The sequence below is a fragment of the Aquarana catesbeiana genome, linkage group LG01, assembly GCF_042186555.1.
Source record: "Aquarana catesbeiana isolate 2022-GZ linkage group LG01, ASM4218655v1, whole genome shotgun sequence".
Classification (NCBI taxonomy): domain Eukaryota; kingdom Metazoa; phylum Chordata; class Amphibia; order Anura; family Ranidae; genus Aquarana; species Aquarana catesbeiana.
In genome coordinates, this window is record NC_133324.1 from 685,912,032 (window position 1) to 685,938,940 (window position 26,909).

The window sequence follows — 26,909 nt, forward strand, 5'->3', positions numbered from 1 at the left end:
GCAGCAGGGATTTTTTTTAAGTACCTGATTAGAGCCAGAGGCTCTAATAAGTTTCAAAATCGGGTGGGCTCAGGATGCAGAGGAAGCCGCTGTGAGGACCTGGAGAATGAGAGACCGCAGGAGAACAGCAGGAGAACGGTAAGCCACTGCTGAGCAGGGGAAGCTGCTGCTGAGCAGGGGAAGCTGCCAGTGATGGGGTAAGTGCTACCGACTGACCGATCTGGGGGGGCGTGGTATACTGTTTGCTGCCCCCCTTTCCCACCGGCTGCCACTGATTTGCATTGTAAGAGCTAGGAGTGTACAATGCCATTTCTTTTCTGAATGTTGCACCAAACTGTTTACCATCTTTTTTCTTTTCACTAAATTAGAATGTAAAATGTATTAGAATATATAAGAAAAGATAAGTAGCCTGAACTTTAAATTGTTATGTTGAGTACATATGTATTTATTGGGGAAACTGGGCTGCCACTAGGGTGAAGGAGAAATTATACCTGCATGTTTTATTGCTACCATCTTGATATTTCACTCACTAGTAACTTTTTCAAAGTAAGTATATTTTAGGTTTCTGAAACTGCTCATTAAATAAATCAAAGAAGGATAAATATGACAGGGGTGAAGCATGCACCTTTGAAACAAGTCAGCTTTTGCAACACCCATATCTCCATTCTGAAAGGTTCCCTTTAAATATCTGATAGCATTTTGCAAGCTAGATTTTTTAGAAAGAATAAAGCTGGTGCAGCAAAATGAAACCGCTTTGGTTTCTTATCATTCATGTAAAAAGTTTCCTTTTCTGTTTGTCTTGTGACTGTGTTACTTTATATGTGAGGTTTATCTGTTGTACCCCTCGCTATCTTTAGTTGCCATGTTAAATCGTAGAGAAGCACAAGCGAAAATAGCCCAGTTTTGCAAAGCTGCAGTTTATACATAATGAAGGAAGTGTATAGGGATTATTGTTTCAAACAAGTACAGAGTGTTTCCTGAGGAAGTCTTTGTGGTTTACTGATAGATTTTGGTTGCCTCCGCCTACCATGATTGGGGATTTCTTTCTTAATTTTAGAAAAGCCGTGTGCTACTATTAACTGGCTTCCTCTGTACACTATTTTTACACATATTATTATGTCTCCTCTGTGTACAAATACAGAACATACAGCACATTATTTCTGCTGTGTGTTTTTTTTGGGGCAAATTTGCAGAATAAAGCTGTAAACTTGCTTAACATATTACATTTAATGGATGCCATAGCTAATAAACAGGATTTTATTTAAAGTGAATCTATGCTGGAGATAAAAGATTTAGACTATGATGAACAGAATGCGCCATACAATGTTTCAGCATCCCTTTAATTAATCACTGCTCCCCCAAAATAGCACTGGAGTTCCTGCCTTTTACCAGGCAACTGGGCAACCAATTGACATTTCACATGGAGTTTTGAAGCCTATGCCTATGCAAATACAACTTTCATAAGTATTGGTGTAAAACACATTTTCCTGATGCCTCCCATGTCAGCATACCCATGGTTGGTTGCTCCGCCCTCTACCAACCCACAGGACCAGTTTAACTCTATAAAAAAAAGAGTTCCTCCCCTTAGTCAGTATTTTTTTCTTTGTCCTCATGCCTGCAGGATCATTATCAGCCTTACCTCACCGCTTTATGGTGTAACCGTTGCAGGTTCATGCTCTCCTGCAGTATGGAGTCCCATCGCTTGGGCTGCTAAAGGCGCCAGATAAGTATGGGAGGCTGTTTTTTTCTGTGGATCTTTTTTTGGGCCATATTGGAAGATTAACAGGAGCTTAGCCTCTCCTCTATGCTCTTCCCTGATGGTATGTCTCCTATCCGTATGTGAGCAGGCTGTTACTTGCACAGCAGGCAGTAGTACCAGTTCCAGACTTGGAGAAGCACTTAGGCTTTTATTCCCCAGTCTTCTTGGTCCCCAAAAAATCGGGGGGTTGGAGGCTGGTGCTAGACCTGAAGAGGCTGAACAGGTATATCCGGGTGGAACATTTCAAGATGGAGTCCTTAAACACGGTCATTCTATCTGTTCAGCCAGGAGATTGAATGGCATCCATAGACCTTCATGATGCGTATCTGCACATACCTATCTGCCCTCAGTTTCAACCTTTTCTTTGGTTCAGAATAGGCGACTTACATCTTCAATTCCAATGCCTTCCCTTCGGGATTTCAACAGCGCCCAGAACTTTCACCAAAGTGCTAGTAGCGATCTTGGCTCCTCTTTGAGAGAAGGGGATTCGAGTACTACACTATTTGGACGATATTCTAGTTCTTTCTCAGCACAGGCAGACCTTGGTGATATGTACAGTTGGTCCTAGAAACACTGATAAAGTTTGGTTGGCTAATCAACTACGCCAAAAGTCAACTTACTCCCACACAGGAGATAATTTACCTAGGGGCATTCTTCAACACTCCAGGAAGAGCAGTTTCACTCCCGGCAGAAAAAATCCCTTCATTGATAGGGAAAGTGAAAAGGGCGCTAGCGAGCCATTCTATGGCAGTATCAGACTGTCTAAGCCTGCTAGGTTCCCTCTCTTCATGCATACCTATGGTGAAATGGGCCAGATGGCATCTACGGACTTTCCAGGTGGGCTTCTTATCACAGTGGAAGAAAGATCGCCTAGAGCAGAGGATATTGATTACACCTACAATTAAATCCAGCCTTTGGTGGTGGACAAGACCATCCAACCTTCTGCTTCACTGTCCCCTTGGCCCCATCCCATGGACTGTTCTGACGACAGACGCAAGTCAGTTAGGATGGGGGGCACATTACCAAGACCAGTTGGTACAGGGCAAATGGCAATTCAATGCGACAGAGGTAGTATCAAACACCTTGGAGCTAAGGGCGGCTTGGTTAGCAATCCTGTCTCTGGCCACCTTCTTCAGGGGAAAATCCATCCTTCTCCAGATGGACAACAAAGCGGCAGTAGCTTATGTTCAGAATCAAGGAGGAACGCACAGCAGGTCCCTTCTGAATGAAGTGACACCCATTCTGACATGGGCCGAGAGGAATTTAGTCAACCTACGAGCCTCATATATCCCAGGGCCAGAGAACCAGTTAGCCGATCAGCTTTCAAGATCTTTCAGCCACAACAACGAGTGGTCTCTGAATCCGAGGGTCTTCTCCTGGATATGCCAACAATGGGGCACTCCCCAAATAGACCTATTTGCCTCCCCGCTCAATGCGAAGACACCGCTTTTCTTTTCAAGGTTCCCATCTCCGAAATCAGCAGGGGTGGATGCCCTAACCCAGCCATGGAACTTTCAGATGGCATACGCATACCCACCAACTCCACTGATACTGAGGTTTCTCCAACGTCTAACCACAGAAGCGATCACAGTTTTAGCAGTGATTCCATACTGGCCCAAGAGACCGTGGTTCACGTTGCTAATCAAGATGACCTTGTGCAAACTGCTTCACCTTCCACGCATAGACAACCTTCTGTCTCAAGGCAAGTTCTGTCACCCGCACCCGGAGATCCTAGACTTGAGGGTTTGGAAGTTGAGCGGAAAAGGTTGGGCGAGTTAGGATGTTCGCATAATGTCATTCAAACACTACTACAGGCCAGAAAAGCATCTACGAATTCCACATACTATAGAGTTTGGAGAAAGTTTACGGAATTGGCAGAAACGAACCATTTCGATCCTTTAAACCCCGTAATCCAGAACATACTCCTCTTTTTACAGAGTGGATTGGACTTAGGTTTGGGCCTGAATACGCTTAAGGTCCAGGTTTCAGCCCTTTCAGCTCTAACAGACACCCGGTGGGCGCTAGATCCTCTGGTGGAACGTTTCTTGAAAGCAGTTCTAAGATTGAGACCGCCCAGAAAGACGCTATACCCCAAATGGGATTTGACTATCGTGCTTAATATCCTTTCAAAACCTCCGTTTGGTCCCACAGAAGAAAGAACCTTGGAGGATATTTCTCTGAAGGTAGTCTTTCTAGTCGCCATCGCAGGGTATCAGAGATCCAAGCATTAGGGTCACAAGAACCCTACATTACCTTCTTCCCGACAGGGTGGTGTTGCAACCTATTCATCAGTTCATCCCTAAAGTACCTTCAGTCTTCCATCTGAACCAAGAGTGGGTTCTTCCAGCATTCGGGGAGGATCCAGCCTCCTCAAAACTGCATGAGTTGGATATAGCCAGATCCCTAAGTCACTACCTAAATTTGATGCAGCAGTTCAGGAAAGAACAACGGCTATTTGTTATCCCCAAGGGTGCCAGAAAGGGAATGGCAGCATCTAAGACAACCTTGGCAAGCTGGATTGTAAGGTTAATCCAAAGAGCATATCGGGCTAGTGGTCTCCCAGTTCCAGATGCAGTCAATGCGCACTCAACGCGTGGAATAGCCTCCTCCTGGGCAGCTTTGGCGCGGGTCCCTCCTGAGACAATTTGTCGAGCGGCCAGCTGGTCGTCCTTCAGCACGTTCATGTCCCACTATAGTGTGGACCCAGCAGTCCTTACTTCCCGAGAGTTTGGGGAAAGGACTTTGCAGTCATCTGTACTGTAGCTTTTTTGTTTAATTAAATTGCTTTATTGCAGTACCCTCCCTGTAAGCGAGTTATTTACCATGGGTATGCTGACATGGGAGGCACCAGGAAAACGGAAAATTGAATACTTACCTTTCCGTAATTTTTCTTTCCTGGTGCCTGCCCATGGCAGCATGCACCCTCCCTTCAATGATCCTTATCGTTATGAGATCTAGTTACAAGAATACTGACTAAGGGGAGGAACTCTTTTTTTATAGAGTTAAAATGGTCCTGTGGGTTGGTAGAGGGCGGAGCAACCAACCATGGGTATGCTGCCATGGGCAGGCACCAGGAAAGGAAAATTACGGAAAGGTAAGTATTCAATTTTCCGTTTTCCTAAGGGTTCATTTACACTTGCTTTGACTTTTGCCCCACTGAAGCCCCACTGAAGCCTCATTGAAGCCCCACGAAGACTCAACAAAGCCCCACCAAAGGCTCATCGAAGTTCCACCAAAGCCTCATTGAAGCCCCACCGAAGCCCCACCAAAGCCTCATCGAAGCCTCATCGAAGCACCAAACAAAAGCAAGACTGTAAGCTAACCATTTTATTTAGTGACAGGAGCTTTAACTGGCATTCAGAGAGCTTTATCAAAGCGTGTCCGAAGCCATGTAAGTGTAAACTAGCCCTAAAGGTCTACCGGTGCTGCAGGTGGCAAAGTGGCTAGTTACAGGGTGTTATGTATAAAAACTAAAAGGCAAGGAATGATGGAGATGTTGCCCATTGATCATTTCCACCAGTCTGTAAAGTGTGTTTAACCACTTTAGCCCTGGAAGGTTTTACCCTCTTAATGACCAGGCAAGTTTTTTGCGATACGGCACTGCGCTACTTTTGCACGGCTGTGCGATGCTGTACCCAAATTAAATTTATGTTCCTTTTTCCCACAAATAGAGCTTTCTTTTGGTGGTATTTGATCATCTCTGCAGTGTTTATTTTTTGTGCTATAAACAAAAAAAAGAGTGAAAATCTTCTTCCCTGTCAGAACCGTGATCTGCCTTGTTTACATAGGCAGATCGCCGCTCTGCCTCTCTCGGGAGCGATCATTGGTGGCCAGCGGGCATCAGGTCTGCTGGACTCGCTGATTGGCTCCCCCTCTGTCCAATTGACACACATACATGCCCCCAGTGTCTATTGCACGCAATTACATACAGGTACGTCGTGTCGTGTGATAGAGCTGAACTGTAGCAGTATATCTGTGGTAGGCGGTCGGTAAGTGGTTAAATTAATAAAATTAACACTTTCCAAGCCTGCCTTTCTCAACCAGGGTTCTGTGAAACATAAAAGGGTAACTCCACTTTCGTGGGAAAAAAATGGCAAATAGAAAAAAGAATAATATAGCATATAAAATTGCGACACAAATCATATTGTAATTTAATGTTAGTAAAAATTTCTTTTGCAATCTGCAGCACTGTAATTTTTTGTAAAATGCAATGCAATATGACAACCTGCAGGTGCTCTGCACACAGATGGTGTACAGAACGCCCCCTCAGAAATGTAATTTCCTGCTTGTTTGATTGGCTTACTGATTTTCCCAGAAGCCTGCACTAAGTTACAAGTCAGATTCTGGGCATCCGCTGCAACAAAATTGTTTTTGGTGAGATACTCCCAAAGGGAAATAACATCTAAAGGAATGTAGACCCTGCAACTTTCCTCAATAGAGCCTTGCAAGTGCAGCAGCAGATTGATAATTATGAAATCACTTCCATTCACATTAATGTTACGCATGGACACAGCCAAACAAACAACTATTTCTTCAGAATAACAAAAGATAGGAATCTGCAACAAAGTTTGATGACATTGACATTGATGACACAGAGTGGAATGTTTTTTTTTCTCAACAAAATCGAAGTTACTCTTTAAGGTTCCTCCGGAAGTTGCTAGGAGTCCCTTGAGCAAAGAACAATGTCTGTCTCTCAGTAACCACTGACATCAATATTCTTTTTAGCCATCTGTAAGGTAATATTCTTCCCACTGACCAGCAATGTAAAGGTGTCTTTCTCCCACTGGCCACCAATGTAAGGGACCACTACACTGATCACTGATGTTAGAAGGCACTTTTTCCACTGACTATCAATGTAAGGAGAATTTGTCTAATGTAAGGAGGCATTTTCCCACTGAGCAGCATTTAAGGGGTAATTTTTTCAATGTAAGGGGTAATTTCTCCAATGTACAGTATCTCACAAAAGCGAGTACACCCCTCACATTTTTGTAAATATTTTATTATATATTTTCATGTGACAACACTGAAGAAATGCTACAATGTAAAGTAGTGAGTGTACAGCTTGTATAACAGTGTAAATTTGCTGTCCCCCCAAAATAATTCAACACACAGCCAATAATCCTAGATGCTACTGTATCATCGGGAAAAATGGCAATATGTAATATACACTTATTTTCACAACAATACTCTTAGTATCTACATAGGGCTATATGATATAATGTAGATGCTACCTGCCACAATAGGCCAAAATTGATATATCATGTAGGCCTAAATATCCAACCCGCGGCTACAGGTGATGGATGGGTATATAGTGAGAGTAAGAAACTAATATGGGGAAAGAAGTATCAGAAATAAACCAAAATAATGTGTACATGTACAACAGCTTCAATCCACATATAACACAGTCACATTTGTATGGAAATCACCCAGAAGGAATCCTGCAACAAAACTTTCAATAGTTGGTACAATAGTTCCTCGGTATTATAGTTGTTAGCAAAAAAACAGAACGTTTATAAATTGCAGGACAAGGTGATATATAAAAGTGCCATATTCATAATGGAGTCTGCATCAGTTCTAAACAGCATCAAGGTGACTTAGTGTTTACATAGGTTTCCAGGTGACTTTTGTGCTCCCCCTTCAAAATTCCTACTCACCGAATCCAGACACCTCTACAGGGGTAATGGGCATGTAGTGCTTTTTATGGAGGTCACTGCTCCCTGAAGTCTGCCGTAGATGTCCCAGGTATATCCTTGTAGGTTAGTGGGTTCTGATGTGCCAATAAGTAAAATCATTCATATGTCAAAAAGATAAAGAAAGAGCTCCCATGGTGTAGTAAGATCAAAAAAACTGTCCGTTTATTCATTAAAAAAATGAATGGTTTCCTGTAGGTAGCGCCAATCACCCCACTTTTTTCTTTGTTTATATTACACAACTGGGCACCCATTGTGAATGCTCTATTTAGGGGAGGCAGCAACCTTTACATTCTACCGTGCAGGCCCATCCTAAGCGCAGGTTTATTTCCTTATTTGACACAGCTAATAATGTCTAAACCGCTGGCAACAAAAGTGAGTACACCCCTAAGTGAAAATGTCCAAATTGGCAAAATGTCAATATTTTGTGTGGCCACCATTATTTTCCAGCACTGCCTTAACCCTCTTGGGCATGGAGTTTACCAAAGCTTCACAGGTTGCCACTGGAGTCCTCGTCCACTCCTCCATGATGACATCACTGAGCTGGTGGATATTAGAGACCTTGCGCTCCTCCACCTTCCGTTTGAGGATGCCCAGCAGATGCTCAATAGGATTTTGGTCTGGAGACATGCTTGGCCACTCCATCACCTTTACCCTTAGCTTCTTTAGCAAGGCAGTGGTTGTCTTGGAGGTGTGTTTGGGGTCGTTCTCATGTTGGAATACTGCCCTGCAGCCCAGTCTCCGAAGGGAGGGGATCATGCTCTGCTTCAGTATGTCACAGTACATATTGGCATCCATGGCTCCCTCAATGAACTGTAGCTCCCCAGTGCTGGCAGCACTCATGCAGACCCAGACTAGGACACTCCCACCACCATGCTTGACTGTAGGCAAGACACACTTGTCTTTGTACTCCTCACCTGTTTGCCGCGACACACGCTTGACACCATCTGAACCAAATAAGTTTATCTTGGTCTCATCAGACCACAGGACATGGTTCCAGTAATCCATGTCCTTAGTCTGCTTGTCTTCAGCACACTGTTTGCGGGCTTTCTTGTGCATCATCTTTAGAAGAGGCTTCCTTCTGGGATGACAGCAATGCAGACCAGTTGGATGCAGTGCGCGGCATATGGTCTGAGCACTGACAGGCTGACCACGTCTGTTTCCCAAAGACAACCTCTGGATATGACGCTAAGCATGAACTAAGCTGTGAACTCAACTTCTTTGGTCGACCATGGTGAGGCCTGTTCTGAGTGGAACCTGTCCTGTTAAACCGATGTATGGTCTTGACCACCGTGCTGCAGCTCAGTTTCAGGGTCTTGGCAATCTTCTCATAGTCTAGGCCATCTTTATGTAGAGCAACAGTTCTTTTTTTCAGATCCTCAGAGAGTTCTTTGCCATGAGGTGCCATGTTGAACTTCCAATGACCAGTATGAGAGAGTGAGAGCGATAACACCAAATTTAACACACCCGCTCCCCATTCACACCTGAGACCTTGTAACACTAATGAGTCACATGACAGTGGGGAGGGAAAATTGCTAATTGGGCCCAATTTGGACATTTTCACTTATGGGTGTACTCACTTTTGTTGCCAGCGCTTAAGACATTAATGGCTGTGTGTTGAGTTATTTTGAGGGAACAGCAAATTTACACTGTTATACAAGCTGTACACTCACTACTTTACATTGTAGCAAAATATAATTTCTTCAGTGCTGCCATATGAAAAGATATAATAGAATATTTGCAAAAATGTGAGGGCTGTACTCACTTTTGTGAGATACTGTAAGAGTGCATGTCTCCACTGAACACTAACGTTAGGGGGCAACTTATTGTTTACACTACTGCACTGTGAGCTGTAAATATAGTGTAGCCACCCTGTTGTAAACAGGGACTACTGATTGCATTTAGTTCTGCTGGAAGGTAGACAACCTAGCTGACTATAGTTTACTCGTTCATTTGGTATTTCCCCTAAATTCAGTGAAGCTTTGGTTTCTCCTTTCTGTCAGAAGGTGCAACTGGTACCTCTGGAATTAGTATGAGAAACTACAGTAAAACAGATTTATAAATATTCATACTTCCCCTGGCCAACCAGTAGGAGGTTTATGGCCAGTGGTGTATGCTGGGGGGGTATAAATATCTGAAGCGGTCTGAAGTGATCTTCTCTTCCACCCGGTGTGTGAGGAGCAGCTGAGTGATTAGGCTTGAAGTCTGAGGTCTTTATATGTGATTGGAGCAGAAGAAGTCTACCTGTCCGGTGAGTCCTGGTGCTTGAGACTTTGTAGTCTGGGAGCCTGGCTGAGGACAGGAGAGGGACATATTGGTCCGGCTCCTACATTGAAGAACAGAGTTCCATGTGACCAGCTATTTCAATGAACATGTATAGTTCAGAATCAAACAAACCAGGAATAGTCTTCATTCATTTCTTGAGAGATTTTGTTGATAAATGTCACTGTCCCATTTGAAGTAACCCAAACCACATTCTCAGTGTCCATTAAGTAGTTGCCCATTATTTGTTTGGTCACCCTGTGCCCCTAATAGACACAGGGTGACTTAGACATAAGATGGACATGGGGAGCTGAAACAAAGGTTTCCCAGTTCTCTCCAAAAGCCCCTGTCCAGGGTGATTTCATCACACAGATGTTGTTTGAGATAAAGTACCAGTGGTCACTCTACCACATAAGATCCTGGGTGAGGAACTTGTTGAGAGCCTGGGAAAGCATCAAGATGGAATCCGAGACCTTAGTTGTTGCCACTTGGACAGAGTTGGTTGCTAAAGGAGACAGCTGCTAGTAAGAAGGTACAGATTGCTGGAATCAACTTAAAGGCTCCTTTCTGCACTGGTGTCTCTTTTTTGTGCTATTGAGTCTGCAGGCCAGTAATGGGTGTTCTGAACTCCCTACCCCTCTCTCCCTGTTTTTTTTTAATGGGAGAGTCAGTAAATCCCTGTTTTGCATCTTAAAGTGCCTGGCACATATCTGTTAACATCCCACTTTGAGGTGAAATGTCAGCCCACCATGTCTCTGAGGGTTACCACCCTGTCTCTGGGGGTCAAAGGGTGCTACAATAATAATTAAGCAGGGGTTCCCCAAGACATGAAAATTATTTTAAGGGTTCCTTTAAGGTGGAGAAAGACTCTAAGTTATGGTCATTGCCTTCCACACTTACAGCATAAGATCACATACCTGACTGCACAAATAAAATAACTACAAAAGTTGTATATGTTGTAATTCTCTATGTACCATATTCATGAATGTATATCAGCCGTTTAAAGTCCAGTCATGCCACAGCCTTATTACCTTGGTAAGGTGGTCTCTTTCATCCTTGTAGTACTCTTTGTTTTTGTAAAGAATATAGTTTTGCTTCCTCAACATCCAGTTTTCCTTCCTAATAGTTTGGATTTCCAGAGTAAGTAAGTCTTGGGACTGATAAAAAAAAAAAGTATACATACAGTATATTTTTTCCTGGCATTTGGTTGAGCTTGATGCACATTTTTTACCTAAATAACTATAATTATATGTAAACCTGTCATTTTCAGTGTGTTTTCCCATTCACTGTTTCACATAATTGATCATTCTTCATAATATCATAACACAGACTCTTAAATGAGAAGTATGGGATGTATAAAAAAAAACTAACATTCATACTCACCTCCATGCTGCAACATCTGTGTGATACTGCACTGTCCCACACTAGCTCGAAGACCAAGAACTAAGTGATCTAATGACCACTGATCACTCAGCTCTCAGCCTGCTCCAAGCAGAGAGTGATGACTGTACATCTCCTCTCTGCTCTGTTCCTCCAGCGTTCAATAAAGCGCTAGGCTGGGGTGGTGGCAGCCACCGCTGGCTCTGGCTTTCAGGCATGCACTGAAAGGCAGTGCTATCTGTCAGTCAGGCAGTGGGGTGAATCCTAACAATATTGCCAGGATCCTTCCAAAGTCTGGTATGACTCTGCCCTGTCAGTTTATGGTGGGCAATAGCCTGATATCAGCTGACTCGGTTACAGGATTACAGAAATAATCATGCTTCTGTGACTCCTGTAGCTTTTGCCATACTTCTTTTCAAAGGGGTTGTAAAGGCAGAAGGTTTTTTATCTAATGCATTCTATGCATTAAGATAAAAAGCCTTCTGGGTGGAAACGAGGACGTGATGTGCGGCTGACGTCAGCACAGGGGAGGAGCCTTGCGCCGGCTCCAGGAAGCTGCGAGATGGGACGCCGACAAGCCGAGGTGATGCCTCGTGGGGTGAGAGACCACGAGCGGCCGGTCTAGGTTCGAGCGCCCGGCTACCCACCTGCCCTGCTCCCCCCTATCACCGCAACTTGCAGTAGCGACCCCGGAGCGTCCTCCTGTCACGGACTCGTTACGGACCCAATAAAGGCTGTCCCTGGTGCATCCCCCCTGATGCGCCCCGTCTGGAGCGGTGAACCACCGGCAGGACAATCTCCCTAAGAGTCCTGACTAGGGAGTAGCAGCAGACCCTCTCCTACGTTCAATGGTCTGGATGAAAGAAACAGGTAGGAGACGTCTTACAGTTCCTACAGCCGATGCCACCATCTAATAACTTTGACTCTTGGTCACGATTTTAAACAGGCTCACTCTGGAGTACTAAGTGGTAGTTAGGGGGCGTCTGGAAAAAGCATATACTCAGGGGGCATGACTATCCCTCCAAGGACAGGTTAAAAGGGATTGAAGTACTGAGGCCGGTCTGGTTTCTCCCCCCCCCTCATGTTCCTCAGTTAGAATCGGACACCCCTGCTGAATGGGATGGCATTTGCCATCAATGCCCCCTTGCAGTGATTGCCCGGCCTAAGTCAGCACCTAGCCAGTAGGGGCTTTGTCTCTCATTCCGGGCACTTTCTATGGGCTGGAGCTGGAACTGATAAGGTACGCTGTCATCAGCAACCCTCCCCATTGACTTGGAGTCTGGAAGGGGGAACAAAACGGGACATTCACCTCAGTGACCTTATATAACCTCCAGGGACACTATCAACCCCCCACTCTAACTGTCTGAGGGGGGGCGCGGATTATTAAACAGAAAAGCATAGAGAGCCGGCATTGTGAGTCTACGTCTCGCTAAACCACAAAAAGGGAAAACCGGGAAAGAGAGGAAAACATGAGAGGCCGGTCATCGAGATCAGTGGAACCCAATAACCAAAGAGAGAGTTTAAACACTAGCTCAATTCAAAAATATCTAAAAGATGCAGGTGTAAAGAGCCCAGGAATGGAGGTGAAACATTCAGGTACTAAGAAAAAGGAGCAACAGAAACAAAAGGGGGGACAGGGTGACAGGCCTCATGAAGAGCTGGACCTGGCGGGGGCACTAGCATATAACGCAGCTGACGAGCAGAGAATCATGGCCCAAGTACCAAGTAAAACAGATATGAGTGAAATGTTCACTAAACTGGAAAAAAAACTAGAAAGCGTTATAAAAGAGGAGATCTTAAACGTTCGCTCTGATATGGGGCATCTTCTCCGTCGGGTTGAGGAGGCTGAAGAGGCCTCCTGCAACCAAGCTAAGGACATAGCAGTCTTAAAAGAACAAGTCAAGAGGGTGCAAAACGAAAACCGCGTGCTGGCGTTTAGACTTGAGGAACAGGAGAACCAGAGCCGTCGACAAAATTTACGCATATGATCAATCCCGGAACAACAAAACGAGGACCTGGGGGAGAAGATGAGGAAGATTTTCAATCCCCTACTGGGCAGGCAAGAAGACGAAGTGCTGAGGATCGATAGGGTCCACCGAATAAGGAAGCCCCCCCATATAAAGCAAGACACCCCCAGAGACGTTATAATTAAATTCCATCAATACGAGGATAAAGAAAAAATCTGGAAAAAATTAAAAGGGGCCCCTCCATTAAAATTCGAAAACAAGGACCTGCAGATTTTCACCGACCTCTCAGCGGGGACTTTGGAGAGGAGAAGACAGATGAGACCAATCCTGGACCAACTTAGGAAGGCTAACATAAAGTACAGCTGGGGGTTCCCAACATCCCTGATAGTTATCAGGGATGGCAGATCCTTCAGAATGAGATACATGGAAGAAATGCAGGACTTTTGTAGCAGCTTGGGCATCCCTGTCCCTGATTTGCTATAGGTGCCGGGAGCAGGAGGTGGGGGGGGGGTGTGGGGCGGGGGGGAGAGAGCGGGGGGGGTTGTTTTTTTTCTCTCTCTCGTCTCCTCCCTCCCCCCCCCTACCGCTCCTCTCGGCCCATCGGGGGGGCCTTACCCCCGGAGCATGAGGACATATGCATCATGGACTCAAGTCATTTGGGAATATAATGTAGCTGGGGGGAGGGAGGAGGGCAACAGGGCCCCACCTATTTAATATAAGATAATTTGCATTGTATCTGTGGGGGGGGGTCGGTGGGGAGGTGGGGGACACGCCCTGGGGCGGGGACGTCCCGAGTCTCCATCTTCTGTTTCTCCCTTTAATGGGAGGGGCAGGCGCTGGACGCCGGCGCAGGAGCTCACCCCCTGAGGGAGAAGCACCGCAGTGTGGAATGAGTGTATTTCCATACGGGCGGGCTTTGGGCGTAGTTGACGCCACGGGGGGGAAGGGGGGAGGTGGGTGGCAGGGGGTGGTGGGAAGGGGGTGGGGTAAGTTTGAGGGGGTGGTCAGGTGGTTGGGGGGAAGAGGAAGGGGGGGAGGGTATGAGGGAGGGAGGGACCTTAGAAGGGAGGGGATAGGAGGGGGGAGGGTGGGGGCGGGCTGTGTTTGAGGGGTGCTGAGTTTGGAGGTTAACACGAATACTTCTAAAGATGCCCGACATTAAATTTATATCCTACAATGTAAAAGGGTTGAATTCTCCTAGGAAAAGACATAAAATATTGGGGGAACTGTGTCATCTACGAGGGGACATAGTTTTCCTGCAGGAGACCCACCTGACCCTTAATACAGGGGTCAGATTATTTTCCCCAAAGATCCCTCAATGGTTTTATGGGGACTCCCCCGATAGGGGGTCTAAAGGAGTAGCTATAGGGCTGTCTAAGGCAGTGAACTTCTCAGTACGGGACAGATTAATAGACCCGGAAGGTCGCTATATATTTCTGAAGGGTTCAATAGGCACTAGAAGGTTCACGTTGGCCAATGTGTACTGCCCGAATAGAAGCCCTACCACCTTCCTGGGACAAGTGCTAGAGAAACTATTGGGATTTGGTGAGGGGGAGATGGTCCTGGCAGGGGATTTAAATTTTTGCTTGGACCCGGCCCTGGACAGCACGTCCCGTGCCCAGGGGATTAAGAAGGTGTCATTAGGAGCTATTAGGCGGAAATTATTCCACAGCCAATTAATGGACGTATGGAGAGTACAACATGTTAAAGAGAGGGATTACACCTTCTTCTCCCCTGTGCACGGGACCTACTCCAGGCTGGATTATATTTTTGTGGACCATAGCTTGCTTGAGGGGGTTGTAGAAACTAGAATTGAAACAACAACCCTCTCAGATCATTCACCGGTCACGATGAGGCTGAAGCTCCCAGAGTTGGGGCGGAGTTCTTTTTCGTGGAAGCTGAATGAGGACCTGCTTAAGGACCCAGAAGTATTAGACCGGATCCAGAACGAGCTGAATCTGTTTTTCACTGTAAATGACACGGGTGAGGTATCACCCTCTATTCTCTGGGAGGCGCATAAAGCTTATATCCGGGGGATCCTTATATCCATAGGAGCGGGTCTAAAAAAGAAAAGGAAGGAAAAAAGGGAAAAACTGATAGCGGACCTGTTCCACCTAGAACAAGCACATAAAAAGTCCAAAGGGCAGGATCTGGACTGCTATCGTGCAATGGTTGCCGGGAGAGAGGAGCTGAGGGACATGATGGAGCAGGAGGCTAAGAGAGCCACCAATTTAATAGCCAGAGATAAATATCTATGGGCCAATAAATCCAGTAAACACTTGGCGAGATTAATCAGGAAAAAAAGAGGGCGGAACTTTATTGAGAAAATAAACGGTACGGGTGGGAAAGAGATTGTGTCAAGCGAAGGTATGGCCAATGAGTTTAGAAAATTCTACGCCGATCTGTACTCAATTAGACAAAAGGCAGAGGAGGTTAGTGCCCGGTTGGCTAGGAGCAGAGAATTCCTAAAAGAAGCAGGTCTAAGGGTACTATCGGGGGAGGACAAGGATCTCCTGGAAAAACCTATTGAAGAGGAGGAAATCATGGCAGCATTAAGAGACACCCCGAAGGGCAAAAGCCCAGGTCCGGATGGTTTCCCTTCCACCTACCTAATGAAAATGAAACACATACTGGTCCCCAGGCTTTGCCAATATTGGAATGACCTGGGCACCAGATGTGCGATGGAACGAGAGGCCCTGTCCGCTACGATAACTCTAATATTGAAAGAAGGGAAGGACACTAGGATGTGTTCAAGTTACCGACCTATATCTCTGCTCAATGCGGATGTAAAATTGTACGCCAAGGTTCTGGCAAACAGACTAAAGGGATATATGGCGGGCCTGGTGCATCCGGACCAGTCCGGCTTTATCCCAGGAAGACAGTGCAGAGACAACGGGGTACGGGCGGTGCTGTTATCAGAGCACTGTAGACGCAGGGGACCCCCAGTTCTATTCCTGTCGATAGATGCCGAAAAGGCCTTCGACAGGGTAGACTGGGGGTTCCTGCTGAACACGTTGGAAGCAATGGGGTTCGGGCCCAGGTTTAGTTCCTGGGTTAGGGTCCTATATAGTAGTCCAACTGCAGTGGTAAGGGTGAACGGGGCTTTATCAAAATCTTTTGGAATGGTAAACGGAACCAGGCAGGGGTGCCCTCTCTCCCCCCTCCTGTTTGTCCTGTCCCTCGAACCTCTCCTGGCCACCATGCGGAACAGTCCCAACTGTAATGGGGTGTGGGTGGGAACAGAGGAGCATAAACTGGCAGCATTTGCCGATGACTTACTTTTTTTTGTCTCAAATCCCAGAGTAACCCTCCCTAATGTGCTGTGAATCCTTAGGCTATACGGAGAAGTCTCCAATTTTAAAATCAACCCCGGCAAATCCGAAATCTTAAACATCAGTTTCACGAAGCAGGAAGAAGCTCACCTGGCCTCTGTGTTCCCCTTTCCTTGGAGAAGGGAGATCAACTATCTGGGCATCAAGCTAGCCTACTCTATTAAAGAGCTATTTCAAAGTAATTACATCCCATTACTAGACAAAATCAGGCAAGAGGCAAGGAGACTGCGGTCGAGGCCGCTCTCTTGGTTTGGGCGAGCGAATGCGGTTAAAATGATGATTGCCCCAAAAATTTTGTATAAATTTCAACTGCTGCCGATCCCTCTACCAAGGTATTTCCTGAGGGCTTTAAGGAAATTAATCAGCGAGGCTGTCTGGGGTGGCAATAAACCACGCATCTCCTACGCAACATTGAGTAGAGGGAAAAAAAAAGGGGGAATAGCAGCACCAGACTTTAATAGGTACTATATTGCTGTAGTGCTTTCACGGGTTATAGAATGGAGTAAGAAAGGGACAGATAAGCGTTGGGTGAACATTGAGTTTTCCTTAAGTAATAATAACTTGGCACACTCACTATGGAATCCTCCAAAATTTAGAATATTCAGCACTAATATTTCTTCGTTAACACAAAACACTTTTAAACATTGGGACAAAATCCACACTCAGCACAAATGGTCGCACAACTCACAATTAATATATATGAAAAATAATTTATTTTTTGAACCAGGAACGCGGACAGTGATCGGGAATTGGTTGAAAGATGACGCCCTTCAACTGAAAAATTTTATTAGTAAGGGAAAAATACGCACTTACACGGAATTGAGTAGAGAAGTAGAACTCTGGGTGATGGATAGGTGGAGGTATCTCCAGCTCTCCCATTTTATAGGCAAACTACCAAAGCCCCTAAGAAGCATGGAAGAGCTTAGACCCCTGGAGAAACTCTGTATGATGGAGCACCCAGGGGGTGTTATAGGCCAAATCTATAGAATACTGGGGGCGGAACAAGAGGGTAAGACGCCTCCTTACATCAAAAGGTGGGAGCAGGAACTGGGGTCACCTTGTAATAGTAACACGTTGGGTAAAATTTTGAATTTGGTCCACTACTCAGCACTAGACAATAGGAGAACGGAAACCCACTATAAAGTTCTAGCAAGATGGTATGCCACCCCAGATAGAGTAAGCAGGATGGATGGGACAAAGGGAAACACCTGTTGGAGAGGATGCCAAACCACAGGCACAATGGCCCACATTTGGTGGGAATGCCCTATTATAAAGGTCTTCTGGAAAAATATTCTGTCCCTGACAAAGGAATTTACGGGGAGGGAAATTGAGGAAGACCCTTGGGTCTGCCTCTTCCACGGTACTCAGGACACAGTCAAGAGCTACAAAACCTCCTTGATCCCTATAATATTAGATATGGCCAAGAGACAGATCGCTCTAAACTGGTTGAACCCTTTAAGTCCCAAAACGCGAGACTGGCTATTTGATCTCAACGAAATATTCAACGTTGAGTGTTTAGATCGGCGGGGAATGGAACCGGATGAGGATTTGGAGTATAGGGGGAAATGGGCAGGCTGGCTTAAATTTAAAAAATCATGGTCCTATTTAAGGGAGATAATATAAAAAGGGTACAATAAGTACGGGTCGATTACGGAGGAGAGAGCGGGCAAGACGAGATTTGCCCCCATCGAAGTACATCCCGCAGGGGAGGGCGTGGGGAATGGGGGGGGGGTGGGAAAGGGAGGGGGGGTAGGTGGAGGGGATGGAGGGCGTGCTCGTGGAGCCATCTGGTTTATTTTTGTTTTTCTAAATGTATAGAAGAATTGGTATCTCCAGCATGCCCCCCGTTGGGAAATGTTTTGTATTGGAAAATGATAAATAAAGATATAAAAAAAAAAGATAAAAAGCCTTCTGTGTGCAGTAGCCCCCTAATACTTACCTGAGCCACATTTCTCTCCAGCGATGTCCTCGAGTGTCTCGGCTGCCCGAGACTCTCCCTCCTGATTGGCTGAGATACAGCAGCGGTACCATTGGCTCCTGCTGCTGTCAATCAAAGTCAGTCAGCCAATCAGGAGAGAGAGAGGGGGCGGGCTGGGCCGCAGCTCCGTGTCTGAATGGACACAGGGAGCTGTGACTTGGCTCAGGTGCCCCCATAGCAAGCTGCTTGCTGTGGAGGCACTCAACAGTAGGGAGGGTCCAGAAGCATTGAAGAGGGACCCAAGAAGAAGAGGATCCGGGCTGCTCTGTGCAAATCCACTGCAACAGAGTAGGTAATTATAACATGTTTGTTATTTTTACAGGATAGGAAAAAAGAGACTTTACAATCACTTTAAAATAGCCATTCATGGATCTAATTTTGGCAGATTTTTACTATTGTCCTATCGACACGACTTGAATTGACAAATGTCAGTTTTTCAATCAATTGTCAACAGAGCCAGGCAGAATAATCTCAACTAAACAGCACCTACATCCATTGAGATACAGCCATTAATCAGGTATTCTTAGAGCTGTGGGTACCAGCTGTCACAGAACAATCGCAACCACTTTAGATTTGTCAATACATGCTGTTGAGCAAGGTTTGGGGAATCAAGTGATTTCTCCTATTTAACCTACTGGACTGAACAAGAGATATTCTAATGTGTATAGCCAGCTTTAAAAAGGTATATAGGGTTCTCTCAGTAAGTACCATAACTTGTTAAGGAAATATGCAAATTAAAGGCCACATGAATTACAAAGCATGGCCTAGTTTATATCCATTTTGTAGAGTAGAGTGAGGAAGGAATGGCACCACTGTTTTTTTTTTTTATATTTATGACCACATTGGAAAAAATAATCCCCTCATGTTCTGTTCTGTCACTGAGATAGAATGTGAGCAGGATGTGAGTAAAAATCCAGCTATCAATAAATAATAATCATCAACAACAAAAGAAAATCTTGCATCAGTATAAAACATGACATCTTTATTTCATAATGCACAACAGCCATGTGCAAATAATATATTAAGACAACTTAATCAAAGTGCAATACAGAAGACATTGCCCATATTTTAAATTTAAAAGGACCACCCACATTACTTTTATTAAATTTTAAAGCTGAATTTCAGGCATATATTATACTATATCCATCAATACAGTTATGCATTTAAGAAAACATTCGTAAATGTATTGTTTAAATGCAACTAGTGCTGTGACAGCTTGCTGTGCTGTGCTGTTTTGAGCTTGCAGTGAATTTTAAAGATGTGAGTTTAATGGTGGAGAAGTGTGTTATTTTAATAAATATCTTTACGTTTTTGCACTATTGGATTATTTTCTTTTTTTCATGTGGAGAGAGCTCTTTATCATTACACTCTGGATATGTAAAGGTGAACTATTGGAGACCATTTATTCCCCCTTTTTGTGTAGGATAAAGCTTTGTGGCCCAACACGAGAGTGTGGGTGAAAGGAGCTGGTGAGTTTATTAATCTAAGGGGAGTGGATTCACAGTCACAGAGGTGCGGTGGAAGAGTTATTTGAAGTGCAGATTTACACTGCATCACGTCACGGATCAATACTTTTGGACTTTTTTTACACATTTGTGGACTTATTTACACTGGTGTTTATATATAATTTTTAATTTTTATATATATTTTTGTGTACAGCTATGATATTCACATAATTGGTTATGCGCACTATTTTTGTGAATATAGATCATATTATTTTGATGCACAGTATTAGGAAGGAGTGAGAATATAAGTTTATCACTGGTGGATTATTTAATTTCATCACTCTTTTATTTCATTTATGATTAGGATTTTATTTAGCGCTGCTATTTGAGTTCACTTGGAGCTAGATTTTGGTGAATCAAATTTTTTGCATTAGATTTAAGCTTCATTTTCATCAGCGCAGCGTTTTGGGTGTAGGAGGGGGCGGATTTTCTATATACCTGATTTTGACAACTAGTGTAACTACCCGAATTTGACATGCTGACAGCAGTTTGTAATCTTCTGTATAGTAGATATCAGTCTGGGAGAGGGACAGGTAGCACTAAATGCCAATCTGGTGTGTTGTAGTTTATATGAGCTGCCAAGGAACATGATGATAGGATGAGAAAGCAAAGGGGTGACTTAATAATCCTTATACAGCTCATTTGTGTGTTTCTAGAGTTGGGCGAACAGTTTGCATCTGGTATGGATTTTAAGGTGAACCCATACCAAAATAAAAATAAAAACGTGTGGGGTCCCCCCTTACCAGACCTCTTATCCAAACAGGCAGCCTGGCAGGTCAGGAAAGGGGGGGGACGAGTGAGCGCTTCCCCTCCTGAACCATACCAGGCCACATGCCCCCAACATGGGGGGTGGGTGCTTTGGGGCAGGGGGGATCACCCCAAGCACCATGTTGATGGGGACAAGGGCCTCATCCCCACAACCCTGGGCTGTGGTTGTGGGGGTCTGCGGGCAGGGGGCTTATCGGAATCTGGAAACCCCCTTTGACAAGGGGTCCCCCAGATCCTGGGCCCCCCCAAGTGAATGAGTATGAGGTACATAGTACCCCTACCCATTCACCAAAAAAGGGTCAAATAGTAATACAAACACAGAGACAGTTTTTGACCATTCCTTTATTAAAAAATAAAAAACAGTGTCCTCGATGTAGATCCATCATCAATAATGCCACCACCGCCAGACCCGAAAAAAATCGCTCTGCCATTAACTAAGACAAACTGCTAAATGCCTGGCTTGCTGTATGACAGTTCTTATATAGGTGATGGGCGGAGCCACCTGGCGACATCACCTGGTAGCACCGCTCTTACCTATATAATAGCTGTCAAATGGCAACTATGCATTCGGCAGTTTGCCTTAGTTGAATGCAGAACAATTTTTTTTTCTTTTTCGGGATGAGATTCTTGTCCCCACCACAAGATGCTTTGGGGGGGGGGGAGGTAGAGCACCCCAAGCACCCACCCCCCCATGTTGAAGGTATGTGGCCTGGTATGGTTCAGGAGGAGTTTTTAAAAAAAAGTATAGTGTGGGGTTCCACTTAAAATCCATACCAGACCTGAAGGTCCTGGTATGGACTAGGGGGGCCACACGCTATTTTTGTTGTTTTACATTTTTCTATTGCCGGAAATAGTATTGTATTGCCAGGAATTTAAATGTCATTTCATAAATGTTTTTCTCTTTAGAAATGTCATGTTCTATACGTGCTACAGATACACGACTTTACAGGCAGACTAAGGGGACCTCCCAAACACTATATCTAAAGGAATTTTTCATTTGTATTGTTGCACTTTAAGCATCATTAAAATCACTGCTCCTATAAAAACAACCTTTTTAAAAAAAAACTTTTTGCATGGATACATGTCCCCTAGGGCAATACCCGGACCTCCATACCCTTTTTATGGCCAATTACTTGCATATAAGCCTTCAAAATGGGGACACTTGATTTTTCAAGTTCGGGGCCCATAGATTTTAATAGGGTTAGCCGTTCGGGTTAGAACTTTTTCTCTGTTTGGGAGCTCTGGTGCGAATCAAACAGGGGGGTTTAGCCCATCTCTATGGCTGCTTTCACACTGGAGGCGCTTTACACGCACTATAGCGCTAAAAATAGCGCCTGCATAGCACCTGTAAAGGGCCTCTCCTCTCACTCCAGTGTGAAAGTCCGAGTGCTTTCACACTGGAGCGGTGTGCTTGCAGGACGGTGCAAGCAGCATCTTTGCAGCTCTGTGGGAGCAGTGTACACATCGCTCGTAAAGCGCCCCTGTCCATTAAAATCAGCGGCGCTTTGCAGGCAGTTCTAACCCTTTGTAGGTGCTGTTTTCTGCCTGTATTCAAAAGCTATGCATTTGCGCATGGGTAGAAGCAGACATAAATCACATCAATAAATTACAATTCTAATATGTTTTCTATCTAGATTAAAACTTTCTTACAATGTCTTTTATTAATAAAAACACTTACCTCAACCTTACAAAAATGTATTGGTAAATTAAAGCACACTTTAACACTTGAACACTAGCCTGTATTTACCCCTTAATTACCAAGCCATTTTTCATTTTGATAGTTTGACTGGAAATTACGCTGTTGTGCAAAACTGTACCAAAATGTATTTTATATCATTTTATACACTAATAGAGCTTTCTTTTGGTAGTATTTAATGATCAGCCTCTGTTTTTTTTTTTTTTTTTTTTTACTAAATAAATAAAGACCAAACAATTTGATAAACAAAGAAGACAGGATATTTTGACTATTACATTTCAAATTGCTGTGAGAGTACGAACACCCCACGAAATTGGTTAGTTTAGGACATACAGTGCAACAATCAGAGTGCAGGGGCTGGGACAACTTGCAAATGTCATTGGTCAAGGTTTAATACCCCCTTATGGAGGTGTCTCTTTAAATGTTGGTGGTCAGTGTTGTGTGCCCCAGTAAATGTTGGTGATTAGCAATGTTTTTCTCCATTGGTGGTCAGTGTGACCCCTTTATGGGTAATATGCCCTGTGTACCCCTTGCTGTTCAGTGTCACCCCCTTGCTGCTCAATGTGCCAACCTTCATTGGTGGTCAAAGTTCTCCCTTTATGGTCAATCTACCCTGTGTACCCCTTGCTACTCAATGTTAATTTAATTTTACATTAAATCAATGACAGAGGAGAAAGGGGTGGGCTCTCTAATGTAAACACTCATGCTGAGCTTTCTTGATCTAAGGTATATTTTTTATGTTTAAATAGGGAAGGGCATGGGGTGTGGGTGGCAGAGCTTGGTTAAAACCAATAATCGCAATTTAAAAAGAGTAAAAATGTTATCACACTGTTTATGATTTTAATGCATATTTTTTTATACACCATTTCACATACCAGTAATGCATATACTGTTTCAATGAAAAAGCTAAACAATACCTGTTGGGTGTGCTGGTCTTTCCAGTTATGCCGACTGTCATCTTTCTTTAGATCCGTGTATCCTTCTCTGGTGCTGCATTCATATAATGACAGCTTCATTCTCAATTCTGCAACCTAAATCAATAGCATATTGTAAATAAATAATTGAAGGAATGTCATTGACAGTAAAGCCAATCATATGTGTATCAAAATTTGGCAGGTTCAGCAAGGACTGTCTGAATTTCGATCCATGCATAGGCAGCCACGTTGTACAGGCATGTTGTACAGAAGGATTTTTGCTGCTTGATTCAGCAGTGCTGGTCAGTGTATTCTGATGACGGGGAAGTCTCCCTGCTGTCACTGTCTGAATGCAATATTTATTTATTTATTTCAGGTACTTATATAGCGCCATCAATTTACGCAGCGCTTTACATATACATTGTACATTAACATCAGTCCCTACCCTCAAGGAGCTTACAATCTAAGGGTCCCTAACTCACATTAATACATACTAGGGACAATTTAGACAGGATCCAATTAACCTACCAGCATGTCTTTGGAGTGTGGGAGGAAACCGGAGTACCCGGAGGAAACCCACGCAGGCACAGGAGATATTTTTGCAAATATTTTTGCCTTAAGATAATCAAAAAGTAAAACAATTCTTTGAAGACAAAACCAGTAACATTGAGCTTTGTCCAAAAATGTACAATATTTGTGATATTTTTGTGCCATAAATAATGTCAAATTTAAATTCACAATGTCTATAGCTGAAATATAAAAGTGCTCTTGCCCAAAATAGAAAAAGTAGTGATTTCAAACCATAGGTAGACCCCTTAAAATTAGCCCAGGTCTAAATCTTATACCATTTGATGAACTGACATGATACCACTGTGTAGATACTGGAGTGTAGGCTGGGGAGGGACTCTCTCAAAGTTCAGCCAAGCAACTGAAATCCAGAGTTGGGTGGTTCAGAATAAGGGTCAGTGTAAGGTCCATTTTTTTAAATTTAGGCTGTTTGAATTCTGGAGGTATGAAGGAATCATTTGTGTACTGATAAATATGCAAACATTGATGGCATGTGGTGGGTGAGGAGCGCATTTTACAAAGTGTCACGAGTCTGTATATTATACACATTATATAAATATAAACCATTTTCAGTGCAAAAATGTACCTTTTTTTCATAAGCTTGTTTCATGTTTCTAAATTGATTGTCCCATTGCTTGTTTACGTCCAGTAACTAAAATATAAAAAAAACATGTTTTCACAAGAAACATTTTAATTGGCTCAAGCCTTCATTATTATGACATAATGGACTGCAGTACACAGCAAAATTGCATAAAAAGCAGGGTAGTCTTGCGGTCAATTCATGGAGCAGAGGGGAGGGATTTCCATAATTTATTTGTCACTTGCCCTAAATAGCTGGAAACCCCCTTATATGCTGGCTTGGGAGGAAGATATGCAGGAAACTTGGGACTTGGACACCTGGCATAGAGCCTTTTCCAGATCCTTCAAGGGTATCCTCAATATATCATTATCATAAGCTAGTCTGAAGGTCATCACTAGATGGTACATGACCCCCTCCAAACTTGCCACCATGTTCCCTTCGGTATCCTCTCCTATGCTTTCTAGGATGTCAAATGAGGGGAAGGAACCATGATGCATATATGGTGGGAATACCCCAAAATCAGAAGCTTCTGGAACAAGATTTTCCAAATAGCATCCAAAGTTACAGGAATTATGATTCCCAAGTCCCCCTTAACAATTCTTCTTAACCTGTTAATACCCAGGATCCCGAAATTCTCTCTCTTTTATCGATTTTGTTGTAAGTAGAACCAGTAATAAACTCCTGTGTGCTTTTAAAGAATGTTGCTTAATGAGTTTATCTTCCTCTTCCATATGTACATAGTGTGACCGGACTCTGAAGTTTCCTTGATTGGTGATAGCTGTGGGAGATACATCTGTGGAATCCAACCAAGCAGGCTGGATAGCTGATATACCCGTAGTGAGGGGTGAAACCTCACTGATGTGCATATAGACCTTGGGAGGTCTTAAAATCTGGTAAGCAGATATACTTGCCCTATCTATCCTGTGGGGAGCACCGGGTGTCTTCACTGATTGAATATTTGATCAACACACCTTTCATGTTCACTCCATGGATATTGAATTGGGGTATTTGGACTATTATTTTTTCCTTCTTTCACTTTCATCTTTATTTTAATATAATAGATGGATTTTTGCACTTTATTCAAATAAGGTTATGTTTGACAGCGCTACACGTTCATTTTGATTTTTTGTTATGAGGTGTACTTTTTTGTGAGGGCTGCTGTCTGTCATGGATCATTTGTGTCACTTATTCATTAATTTATTTATTTTATATGCACATAGCGCAGTATCGTTTTGCACACGTTAGGCTATTACCTGCAGTGGACAAATGTTTTTTTATTGTTTTAAAACAGAATACACTGCGTTTGATCACTAGATGGCACTAGGTATCATATGAATTTTCATTTCACTACTCTGGTACATAGTACCTGAAGACTGAGTTGACAAACAAAGTGTTACTTATGGCCAAATAGGTGGGTTGCTATGGTATTTTTCCAGAGGCTAGTGAAATGAGACTTGCTGCCAATGCTAATTAAAGGAAAGAGATGTGAAAGGCTAATATTTTTTTCTCTGGAAAATGTTGAAAGCTTATGAATCCCCCAAGGTCATGGTCAAATCTGCCACTAACAACACAGACAAGAGGAGGAGTAGTGTGAGTATATGAAAATATGATGTAATAATCCTGTCTGAAAAAAATAAAGAAAGTCAACAAAAAGAAAGAACAGAGAACTGTCTCTTCTGTAAAGTTGTCAATTAAATTGAACTAGTATTAATTGACTTATTTTGCTTTCATAATATGACCATTGAAATAACAGCAGCGAGAACCATTACCTCTGCTCTTTGTTTTTCTAGTTTCTGTATCCTTTTCTTGTAGGCTTCTATTGACATATTGTTTTGATCTCTTGACTGTATAAAGCACTACAATGTAAAAGAGACCAGATATACATTTTAGGAAAGATAATGCAAACTCAATATAGTAAAAGGATGCATAACATTATTCCTGCCCCCCAAAAAAATGTTCATACATACATTTGTGATAGTGCTTTTTTCCATGTTAAATATATATAATTAAGCAAATATATTTATCAAACATAAACCAGATCTTTAAAGTATAACTAAAAGGTAAAACTTTTTTTAAAGAGGGTAAATACTCAAATAGGAACACTGGTTCTGGTGACTCCGGTGACAACGAGAGGTTCCCTCACTTGGGAGTCATTTCTTCTCACTTTTTGTTGTGGCTATTGGGACAGGAAGTAAAGGAAATCTCTGCAATAGGACACAGATGGCAAAAATAAAATTAACAGGGGTTATAATCCTCCTTATCTCTATCTGAAATGGGAAAAGTTTGCCTTTAGTTTTACTTTAAGGCTGACTTCACACTTATTAATCTGCATCCTGCCTTTTCCCATCAATTATCCATTGTATCCATGTATCCAAAAAAAATACTAGGCAACAGGGAGTATGCAGCATTGCAGACACAAGTTAGTTGGACTGCAAAGTTTTGTTAGAATATAACTTATATAAGTTTTTGCACATATTTTTTATATATATTTTATTACTTATATAAATCTAT

The 26,909-nt window shown here is 43.4% G+C and overlaps 1 protein-coding gene across 4 annotated transcripts in view; it reads right to left on the reverse strand.

Annotated features, from left to right (window-relative positions):
* TNIP3 (TNFAIP3 interacting protein 3) overlaps window positions 1–26,909 on the reverse strand; it is a 243,048-nt gene that overhangs the window by 16,758 nt on the left and 199,381 nt on the right. For 3 of the 4 annotated variants that reach the window (XM_073603402.1, XM_073603394.1, XM_073603389.1), the window contains 4 exons: window positions 26,168–26,254; window positions 24,405–24,470; window positions 23,255–23,368; window positions 10,743–10,868 (listed from right to left, as the gene is read on the reverse strand). In XM_073603402.1, coding sequence (XP_073459503.1) covers window positions 10,743–10,868; window positions 23,255–23,368; window positions 24,405–24,470; window positions 26,168–26,254 — 393 coding nt within the window. The remainder of the gene's footprint in view (window positions 1–10,742; window positions 10,869–23,254; window positions 23,369–24,404; window positions 24,471–26,167; window positions 26,255–26,909) is intronic. The other variant, XM_073603408.1, reaches the window with a different exon arrangement.